Raw genomic sequence first — 11,876 nt, forward strand, 5'->3', positions numbered from 1 at the left:
CGGCTTATGAACAATCGTTATTTAAAACAATAAAAAAAAGCGTTTTTTAATTTTTGACATTGGGAAAGTGCTTTCAACAAATATTTCAATTTTCAAAATTTTGTATGGATAATCGAATATCTTCTTAAAATAAGTTCAAATTCACGAGTAAAGAAATGGGCGATCACATGAAGATATTAAACTGTCTAAGTCCGGTGGCTTTGGAACATCTAACAATTATAACAATGCTCGAAGAACTTTTCACAATGCAGAACAGACAGCCAATATTCTTAAATTGGATCTAACTCTCGTCAAAATGTTTTATGAAATCATTTGTAAATTATCATCTTGGGTTTTATTTGATTCAACAAAGTTTAAAAAGTATTGCATAAAAGCTACAAAAAAGTTGTATATAAATCTTCAAGTGTGGTATCCGTATGTCTCAATGCTTCGGATGGTATTGTCGATTGGAATGACGGTTAAAGAGGCACAGGAAGCACTAATTAAAAATTTTAAGAAGTTCCGTGAATCATTTACACGAAAATGCTCTTGACCATAAACAGATGAAGATCTTTTGAAGCGTCTTTTGTGATCTTCACATTCTGTTCTTAGCGCTTTATGACAGCTACATCATCCTCCGGAAGATTCTCTAGATAGGGTTGTAAACACTTTAAAATAAAAACATAAGACCGGTTTTTTTATTATATTGGGTTGGGGAATATATTCGTAGCGTTTTTATATTTTATTTTATTTTACAACGATTTGTTTCTGTTTGACAAAGTGTAAATATTCATTCGATAGAGCTCTTTCTGCTCTACAAAACTGTTCTAATCGTCTTTTGGAATAATTTAATTTTTTGTTACTTTTAAGGCTTAAAAATGGAATATCCAGGAGGTAAAAAACAACATTTTCGAAACCTACTTCTCTTCGCTTTTCATCGAGGCCAAAAGGCTGCTGAAGCAACCTGGGACATTTGCAAGGTATACGGAGACGGTGTCATAGGTGAGTCCACTGCACGAAAATAGTTTGCATAGTTTAAAAATGGCGATTTTGACGTCGACGACCTACCTCGCAGCGGGAGACCTTCTGACTTCGACGAAGAGCGTCTCAAAGCACTTTTAAAGGAGTACGGTCACCAAACAAGTAGTGAATTGGCCGAAAAAATGAACTGTGATCATAAAACGATTCTCAACCATCTTCATTCAATGGGATTTGCTAAAAAATTGGGAGCCTGGGTACCTCACGAGTTGAGCGAAGTAAACAAAGAAAATCGCCTTCAAATTGCTTCTCAACATCTCGCCCGCCATCGAGCAACACGTGGTCATAAACAGCGCTTTTTGTATCGAATTGTCACGGGAGATGAGAAATGGTGTCTATACATTAATATGAAGCAAAGGAAGGAATGGGTGGCACCAGGAGATACGCCAAAGCCCAGAGTCAAGCGTGACCTTCATCCAAAGAAGATCATGATATGTGTTTGGTGGGACTGGGAGGGCATGGTGCACTGGGAAATGCTCGATAGGAATGTCACGATCACCAAGGAGCTCTACATAGCCCAGCTACGCCGCGTAAATGAAGCTATTCAACTGAAAAGACCTCATCGACAAGACTAAACCATACTCCTTCACGACAACGCCAGACCCCATGTTGCACAAGTCGTCAAAGCCACACTCCAAGAGCTCGAATGGGAGGTCCTTCAGCATCCGCCGTATTCTCCGGATCTTGCACCCACAGATTACCATCTTTTCCGATCTCTGTCGAACCATATGAGGAGCGTTACCTTCGATAATGAAGAGGAACTTAAAAACTGGGTCAATAACTTCTTCGATACTAGACCGGGCGATTTTTGGCGGAAAGGCATCGACAAATTGGTCGAGAGGTGGGAGGAGGTCGTAAACAGCGATGGCGAATACATAATCGATTAATTTATTATTATAAGTAAAGATTTCCCTTAAATAAAAGTCTTTGATAAAAACGCTACGAATATATTCCCCAACCCAATAGAACGAAATTAATGAGAATTATAAATGATTCACGTTTACAGTATACTCAATAAACTTATTTAATTGGATTTAATTTAATTGGATTTAATCTTCAATTAACGTATGTAGTTCATTTATTTAACGTTATTAATTGATTTAACGTTAATTGGATTTAATCTTCAATTAACGTATGTAGTTCAGAATAGTTGTTATGTAATTGTCTATTTACTCATATTTTAGTGTTTTTTTTTTTGTGTGCGTGTTTAATGTATATTTTTTTATGTTTAATATATATTTTTGTACACATTATGGCTCAATGATGATACCCAGATGCTACATATCTAAAAACAGTGTTATCATTAGAATTGCCGACATCAAATTAGTTTATACGCCAAAAAGACCTTAAAACAAGTCTATGAAATAAGTTATAGATGGACTTGGGCATCAGAGGAAGATTTCGCGAGCGGAAAAAACGACGTATACCGCTGTCTGTTGATTTTTGATTCAATACAGTTAAAATTGCGTATTAACATAGATACTCACGGATTACAGTCGTTCGTTATAACAAATGCTTTTTATAACGAATTTTTGCTTGCTTATTTAACACTACATTAGAAAAAAAAGTGTTACTTGTTAAAAACAAGTTTCTACTTATTATAACAGTACATATGAAATAGACATTCTACGTATCAATAGTGTATTCTTATTGGACGTGACGGTATGTGATAGAAAGGATTCAACATATCGAAAATTATTTGCGAAACTATGGACCCTCATTAAATATTTGCAACTTGAATGGGAAACGTTAAGTGTGGGGATTAAAAAAATGCGAAAACCTTTCATTTTCCGTAAAAGAAAAATAAGTCAGGGAGTTTTTTTTTTAGTTCTTTAATGTCACTTTAAGTATTGAATTACATAGACAGCACTAGTAAAGCTAAACCAAAAATCAATTCATAATAGTAGAGGTTTTACTCTTTAAAGTAGTTTCTTTGTAAAGCATTAAATAACTACGATTTGCACAGATATCTAATCATGTAAAGCATAGACATTTTCCAGTCATCTAGGAAAGTTCAGGGTGTTAAAGGAATTTCTTAAGAGGAGGAAGAAAAAAAAAAAAAAAAAAACAGAAAACCAATCTAAGGAAGTTTTTCAGGAATATAACATTTCTTTCAGTAAGTGAAAGAATCAGGTTGTCAGTAGAATAACTTTTTTTTATTGAAACTCAATGGTGTCCTAAAGTGAGAAGATATCATTTTTTAGGCTCTGGTCTTAATGGTATGCCTTTTGGCAAACTTGTGCTTTACATTTTCAGACTTAGGCTCATTCCTTATCTTTTTTTTTTTTTTTGTGAAAGCTTATTACTTCTTTTATAAAATAATCTGAACATTAAGAAACATAAAAAAAAATAAACAAACAAAAAAAAAAAAACAAAAAAAAAACAAAACAAACTTTCTTTAAAATATTTATCAGCAATAAGAGAAATTGAAACTTCAATTACCTTCTTACATTAATTAGATAATCTGATTATGCCTAATTACTGTAAGATATCTGATTAGCACTGTTACTAACTTCAAAACTTTATTATGATGCAAATTTTTTTTAGCATCAATACTTGAAGTAGATTACACTATTACTATGCTGCCCTAAACTGTTAATCTTCTTCATTGTCATTGGTTTGTTCAACCTGGTTCTCTTCCATGTTATCTTGCTCTTCATCATCAATTTTGGGTGCCAAAAAGAATCTTATGTGGCCACAATCCCCAATTTTATATTCTGTTACCAAAGGAACATCATGACATATAGAGAGAGCTACTGTCTTAGATAAAGATGCTGCCTAAAGATAAATATTTAGAATAAATTATCAACTGAAATTAAAATTTTTCTTAATTTCTTATAACTATGTTTTTACATATGCATTTACTTTGAATTAGTCTGTGGGGATATTTTAAGCTTCCCAAATACAGCTAAAATTGCTACTGATATTTTGGGTTTATAAGCAAATTGGATTTGTTACTTTTCTTAACCATCTCCTAGATAAAAAAAGTGTTGTTTTAAAAGTCTCCTATAGAATCCCCAAAGTTTACTGAAATTCAGTAGAACATCTAAAGATTTGTTGAGAACTAGTTTTTTTTTAGCTTTTCTTTTAATATGAGCTGAATAACAATTTGTTAAATTTATTATTCAACTCATTTGATTTTTAGCTAAAACTTTAATGAGTTGAATAACAAATTTAACAAATAACAGTAATATAAAAAAAGAGTATATATACAAGTAACGCAAATTAAAAGTAACACAACAAAAGTTACTTAAAGATTAAGTACGTTAAAGCAGGTCCTATTTAAGTCCTGGTTTAACATACTTCATTTTAGAAGAGTTGGAAATTTTTAATGTAACATGAAACAAAATAAAGTCTCACTTTTGTAAACATGATAAGAAAACGCATAGCATAGGTCTGAGTCACAGCTTCATTTAATTCAATTGACACTTCTTCATCTTCTTTTGAGTCAACAGATGAACTCTGTCTAAGAGTGATACTACCATTTCCTAATTCTCCAGAGCATGAGAAGCGCACACCATCTTTAGTGCATGCAATAGTAACAGTATCTCCAAACTGACTTAAATCACGGCAGATCCTTGAAAGTTCTTGTGATGGCATTCTAATTATAGCATCGTAATCTTGATCTGGTATTCCAAGATGTTCACTATCTATATCCATAAGCTTCATTTCAAATTTAGAAACTCTTTCTTGATTTGGTTTCTCAAATATAAATATAACAGAGTCTGCATTGTTTTCAGCTCTTAAGGTAATTGATTCATCATTGCCTGCACATTTTAAAATTTTTGACATAGTGACACAATTAAGACCCAAAGTTATATTTCTATCGCATCTATAAGGATCAAAGGCGTCTGCTCTAAGTAAAACTGATGATAGACAAACATGGCTGGTATCCATTGCTTGACAACTTATACCAGAAGCAGAACAAACAAAGTTTACTTCTGCAAAAAGGTCTTTCATTGATTCAATCAGTTTTTTTAATGGTGCACCATCAGTTAGTTTTGCTTCAAACATCTTGATTGCAAGAGTGTACTCAGTGAGCTGGTTATTTAGAAAAAATACGAGTGGATATGGTAGTTTCCGCTCCTTTTGTAAAACCAGTAGAGACAAAATTTCCCGCGCGCGCAATCGCCTCACAATGATTTCAACCTGATGTCCCAGATCTACTACTAAACTACCTTAAGTATCCTTTAATTTCTTAGCATCTTTTTTTACCAAAACTTTAAAAACCACCTAACTCTAATACTCTTAATGGTAAGTTAAAAAATTTACCAATAAGAGTATTAGAGTTAATAAATTACTCGTTTTATTGTGGCAATCGTCAAAGAAGTTGTTTTTAACAGCATTTTATTGCTATTATTTTGATACGGTTTTAAAAAATGACCTTCCACTCAACCTTTCTGACCCAGAAAAAACCTCTGAAGGGGTGATAGTACATGCCTGGAGGATTAAAAGAATAATTTCCCCAAAATCAGGCATTGGGGTCCGAGCTTGAAAAATGCATCTAAAGATTAAGCTAATATTGTTGATATACGCAAACCTTAAGATTGCTCAATCTAGTTATGAAAAGGGGGTTATGATTTCAAATTACGTATTTTGGCAAATATCATGTTAAATATGCATAATGAGAAAATAAAAATAAATTACATTTTTTACAAAGTAACCATTCTTCTTTACTCTAAAAAGCTGAAAAAGCGCAAATAGTAGATATTCTTTTGATCTTCACATGTGTTTACTGTTCAGGTCTACAAGGCAGTTGATCAAATTCACTATGTATTGAGGATGACCAGAAGAACGTTTAAATCTTTGCTAGTGGTGCTTAAATTCATGGCGCAGAGCCTCTGTTGGTTGTTCGCTAAAGATTCTTAGAGAGCACTTTTGCCGGTTGATGAAATGTCAGATGTGATAGAAAACTGCATGGACTTTGGGTATAATTGAAACTGCTGTGAGAGCAACATATGATTCTTGGAAACTTTGAACTTTTTCTGAATGTGCTCCAAATCATTGCCAAAACAAGACTCAACAACAGCATTGAACTTTCGGAAAGTATCAACATAGCTAAACACTCTAAATGCAGATTCACTTTCTGCAAGTTTTTGGAGCAAATCAATGCTTTTCAATAACTTTCTGCATTCAGGTCCTGCCAACGGACCTCCATGGTAGGGTATGATCTGGATGTTAAGTTCAACTAACTACTTGTCAGCATTTGGCCATGCCTGTTTGAGTGATTTTAGGAGATGGTTTATTACCCTTAGCAATAGATGCAGTTCGATGAGGGGATATTTGATCTAATATTAGAGTATCATCTGGTGAGCCAATAAGTGGAGAATGAATGGTGTTTTTAGAGTTCTTTGCTAATTTTCCCTCTCCACCAGAGGAGATGAAACCTTTAAAGTCTTTCCTGATTTACCTAAGGGTTCTGGGAGATCCACAGTTTACCATGTCCTTGGCTTCAATATCACACCAGATGCATGGGTGCAAACTTGTATGTGATTGAATCCCAAAAATGATGTTAGCAAGTTTCAAGTCACAGGACAAGAAGAAGTGTATATTCTTTACTTTTATCAAGTCAAAGATCAGCCTGACATTATCATATGTTTCTCGGAGTTCTTCACACACAGCAAGTAGCTGTTGTCGTTTTACACTGGAATCTTTTGAGTTTTGTTCAGTCAAAAACCTTCTTTTGTGCAATTGAGAAAGGTCCTCCAGGTCTATAACGCCCAAATTAACTTTGAGAAAACCACCTCCGACGTCAATCCCTAGCTTTACAAAATGGTTTTGTGAAATGCCTCTCTTTAGGATGGTTTGCTCAAGGAGAGATTTGACATTTGTGCAATGAGCAACAACCCTGGACGAAATAGACCCTTTTCCAGAAGATATGTCAGTGGATGTAAACTCTTCTGAAAGTTGTTTTTCAAAAGAGTGGAAATTTGCTGCAAAATTTATCTCCACAATGCCAGTCTGTGACACACCATTTAGAGTAGTTGCTAATTTGTTTATTCCCACATTAGAAAGGCCAGCATTCATTTGAATTTTAGCAAAATCCTTAGCTGTAAGACATTCTTTTCCTGTGAAGAGACTTCTGGATTTAGCTGAACCTGATATTGGATTCAGAAAAATATCATCTATCATTAACTTGTTGTCCTTTTTTGTTTCGAATAGATGGAAATTAACATTTTTTCTTTATTCAAATATTTGAATGAGCCCAAATAACATAGAAACTAACAAGTCAATAAAACTACAATACAATCAGACTTGTACAGTGATATCTTTTACCTGTGATAGAAAATGGAGAGCCTTCTTGAGTTTTTTTTAAGTCTGACAGTTCCATGACGAGATGCAGTAGATGAAGCTATAACTGACATTGCAACATTCTCAGCTGCAACTCTGTTTTTTTGTTGAGACTTCTAACAAGTTCTTATGCTGGCTGTATTTTGTGCAGATATGAAAAATACCTCGTCCAACAACAGAAAAGCACTTCACACATCTTTTCTCTGTAATACTTTGTGACTTGGGAGGTTTGTCTGGTCTGGTGGTAAAGTTTTCCTGTAGGTCAGGTTTTGCTTTTCCCAATAGTCGTGCAATAGAGCAATCACAGGATGTTGATTTTGTAAGTGTTTTGACACTGATTGAGTTGAAATCAATTAATTAAGGAAGTATGGCTTTGACCCTCTTCATGTTTTTTAAAGGTATATCGACAAGCTTCACAAATTCCACATGCTACCCTTAAACCATGGAAGTCAATTTAAATAAAAATAAAGACTAGCTTTAATGTATTCTTAGAGCAAAATCACTTTGTAAAAAACATTTCATTGTTTTCTTAGTGTTTTTTTGTTATAGTGGAAATACTAATGCTTTAAATTGATATTTAGGTTGAAAATATTATTTGTAAATTAAAATAAATTTTCAAAAATGTCATATTGATTGATTTGAAGAGGGGTCTAAATGTGAATTTTATGCTGAATCTTTAAATGCATTTTTCTAGCTCGGACCCCAATGTCTGATTTTAAGAAAATGATTTTTTCACCCCTCCAGAGGTTTTCTCTGGGTCTGAAAGGTTGGGTGGAAGATCATTTTTGTGAACAGTGTTGGGAGCTTTACTAAAAGAAAAATCTTTTAACTAAAATTTTTAAAAATATGTATAGAAGAACTTACACATTTACTAGAAACTTTATCTTATTAATGCGAAATATGCAATGTATCGCTCAAAACTGTACCCTCACCGAATATTAAGTTAGACTTAAAGCATAACCTTACAGATTATTATTTTGTCAAAATCCAGAACTAAAATATGGTGGAGTAGCAAGGTCATTAGAGCCCGGTGTGGATTCAAAATTTTGGTACAGCCTATTATCTATCACTCGTCAAAATATGGTCTTTTAAAAATATACAGTAGCGAAAATTACATTAAAAAATCAGCAAAAATAATTACAAAGCTAAATTGAGAAAAAAAAAAGATTTTTTTAAAATTAAAATAATAACAGAAAACAAACTAATAATGACTACTACTCCATTTGCAATGCGTGTACCTATAAAGGAGATTTGACTTAAAAATGGAGTTTTAGGGGCGATTCCTGGGACAACAAAAATTTTAAAATATTTTTTGGTAACCTTCGTTTTGCCAATACATTTTGACCCATTCATTGATTATGTAAGATGCCTGAATAAAACGTTAGTACCATTGGAATGAATACTAATCTCTATTTCTACCATCAGTCGAATTTTGTCAACAAATTGATGTTTGATTGATACGAATAAATTATTTAATTAACAAATTAGTTTGTTATGTAAAATTGAACATTTTGTTGATAATTTTTTTAAAATCTAAGTTTAATCATAGGATTCTTCTAAGTATAAGTGGCGGTGAGCCTTAGCACAAGCCCTACTCTCAACAAAGCCCCAGATCCCATAGTTCAAGGGTGTCAGGTTGGGTGAGTTTGAGGGCCACATTAAAGTTGACCAGAAATTCTTAAAGTTCTCTTTACACCAGGCTTGCGTTTTTTTGGCCTTGTGTCCAGGGGCTGAGTCCTGTTGCCATACATAGTCAACATTTTAATAATTGACATCAATCCATAGCTTCACAACAGTTTTCAGAACTTCCAGGTACTCATTCTAGCCAATTTTGAGACCCTGAGGGAATCAGTAAGAAGGCAATCGTTTGTCATAAGAGCTCACAACCCCAAACATTATTGCTGATGCTGGATGCTTTGTGTTAGGAATATGATGCATCTCTGAAGTACTGAATGAAATAAACCTGTCATTTTGGGTATTTCTAGGCTGGTCAACTGTCCAAAGTTTTTCATCTGAGAAAATTCAAACTGGATTTTTGCTTCTTCATCCAGGAGAGTATCTTCTTTCCACGAGCTAGTCTTGACTGTTTGGAGACTTCTGAAAGGAGGTGGACCTTCCTACGAACATAGTTGTGTGGCCCAAGCTGTTTTAAAATTCTTCTTACTGTTGTCTCATGAACCTTGAGCTTTTTTGCTGTTTTCCTGATGTTATTTAGTGGATTGTTATTGATATACCTGATTTTGTTGTTGAAGTTTCTATTACGTTTTAAGTTGTATCCACCTCTTCCTGGTAAAGCTCCCTGACTTCTGGACCTAGAAAACTGTGGCTCTGGATACACCTACAGTCCAACAAATTTTGGGATTGGTACTTGGGGGCTGACAAATCCAGGCATGGCCTACTGTAATTACACGGCCTGATTTGTTGCATTTTCCGGAAAAAATTAAGAGGCCAGTTTTTTTACGGCTTATTTTAAATTTTAAACTATGTATCAAAGGTTCTATTAACAACAACAACAATAACAATGTATTTACCAGTGAATATTATACAAAGGTGTTAAATAAAATATTGAATTATAATATTTTAACAATTACTATATAAATATTTGTTTGCATGCATCGGTTTATGCTTTTATAGTCATTTAATATGTAATGTATTCTGAACTGAATAATATGTGAATGTATTCTGACTGATTGCCTGTTTCATTATATTCCATTAGAGAGTGGAATAATGAAATAGACACACAGACAGTCTATTATTATTACTGTATATAGTCGAACTGCTTTTTTATGCGATGTTGTTTAAGTGGAGATAATTCCAATAATAAATGTAAGTGAACTTTATATTTAAAAATAACTGTTACACTTTTTTGATTCGTTTTAGTAATAAAATGGTTAATAAATGTGTTGTTACAAACTGTAAAACTGGTTACTCTAATGGTCCAAAAAAGTCAACATTTCATTTTCTTGAAGAATCTGATTTGCGAAAACGATGGATATACTTTGTTAATAGAAAAGATTGGGTTCCATCAAAATATTCAGCTATTTGTGTTAATCATTTTGATGACAAATTTATTAATTATGGAAAAAGATGCACCTTAAAATGGAATCTTCTTCCAGTTCCAACTATTCAAACTGATGAAATAAGTGGATCATCAACTCTAAGGGTTCCAAAGTTGCCCCGAAAAAAACCAACTTTGAGATATTTAGGAAAAGATGAGTTTGAAGATTTTCAAAGTGCTGATAAAATAATTAATCTTGATTCTTTGACAGAACAACATTCTCCACCAGGCTTTACATTTAAAAAAATGCATGATAGTGTTGTTTATTATAAACTATGTTTTGATGAAAAATCAGGCATACCAATTGTTTTTGAGTCAATAACTGTAAATAAAGATCTTTATGTTTCATTGTCATATAAAGGCTATCATATTTCTTTACCTGAATGGTTTCGTAGTGGTCATAATTGCAAATTAACAAACTGTAGTATGTTAGAAAATTTTCCTGTCTATATTAGAAATAAAGCCAATGATATGAATTCAATTTTGACAGAGTTAAATGAAATTAGATACTATTCTCCTCAAGGCAGACCTCCATATTCTGCATCCATTATACGCTATGCACTAATTTTACGTCACACTTCAGCACAGTCTTATAAGTTATTGTTAGAACAACTACCTTTACCATCTTTTAGTTTACTTAGAAAAATCCAAAGTGGTGATATAAATGCGTATAAATCTATAACAGTTTTGTTACAAAAAGATTGTGTATCAAGTGATTGTGTGCTTCTTGTGGATGAAATGTATCTGCAGAAAGCAGCCCAATATCAAAGTGGGAAATATATTGGTGAAGATTCAGAAAGTAATCTTTAAAAAGGTGTTGTTGTTTTTATGATTGTAGGGCTTCAAAAAGCTATTCCTTATGTTGTGAGATCATCACCTGAAGTTTGCACAACAGGACCATGGTTGAAAAAAGAAATTGATGAGTGCATTACCTCATTGTACCAATCAGGTTTTAAAGTAAGAGCTATTGTTACAGATAATCATTCTACCAACGTTAATGCATTTTCAGAGTTACGTAAATCTTATACTGGAGATGGAAAACTATTTATTTATCATCCAGCTTATAATGGAGTTTTAAAAACATATCTATTATATGATATAATCCATTTAATAAAAAATGTTAGGAATAACTTGTTGAATGGAAAAAAATTTGTTTTTCCTTCTTTTTCGTTTGATTTCTTCAGAGACAAAGTTGAAGTTCCAGCTGGTTTTATTACTTGGGATTTATTTCATAAAGTTTATAAAAAAGACCAATTATTAAATGGAAACTTGAAAAAAGCGAGGAAAATCAATTATCAGGTCACTCATCCTGGAAACAATAAACAAGATGTTAACCTTGCATTAGCGATTCTTGATGAAACAACTACAGCTGCGATACTAAGTTATTTTCCTGAAAGAAATGATGCAGCACAATTTTTGTCATTGTTTCATAAGTTATTTATCACACTTAATTCAAAGCAGATGTTTAATACATCCAATCAGCTCGGCAATGCTGCTGTAAAAGGAGATA

The 11,876-nt window shown here is 33.1% G+C and overlaps 1 protein-coding gene and 1 pseudogene across 1 annotated transcript; one reads left to right on the forward strand and one right to left on the reverse strand.

The window, feature by feature from the left end:
* Positions 1-3,410: 3,410 nt before the first annotated feature.
* Positions 3,411-5,137, reverse strand: LOC145192243 (DNA sliding clamp PCNA-like). The gene is made up of 2 exons (XM_080069447.2): positions 4,378-5,137; positions 3,411-3,795 (listed from the first exon to the last, which is right to left on the reverse strand). Exons 1-2 carry the CDS (start codon positions 5,029-5,031, stop codon positions 3,613-3,615), a joined length of 837 nt encoding a protein of 278 aa, XP_079925573.2. The 5' UTR covers positions 5,032-5,137; the 3' UTR covers positions 3,411-3,612.
* Positions 5,138-9,824: 4,687 nt separating this feature from the next.
* Positions 9,825-11,774, forward strand: LOC149894706 (uncharacterized; annotated as a pseudogene).
* Positions 11,775-11,876: the final 102 nt, after the last annotated feature.

This window comes from Hydra viridissima, unplaced genomic scaffold (assembly GCF_058129835.1).
Source record: "Hydra viridissima isolate aposymbiotic clone 2 unplaced genomic scaffold, HvirCarnegie_v1 scaffold_1, whole genome shotgun sequence".
Classification (NCBI taxonomy): Eukaryota; Metazoa; Cnidaria; class Hydrozoa; order Anthoathecata; family Hydridae; genus Hydra; species Hydra viridissima.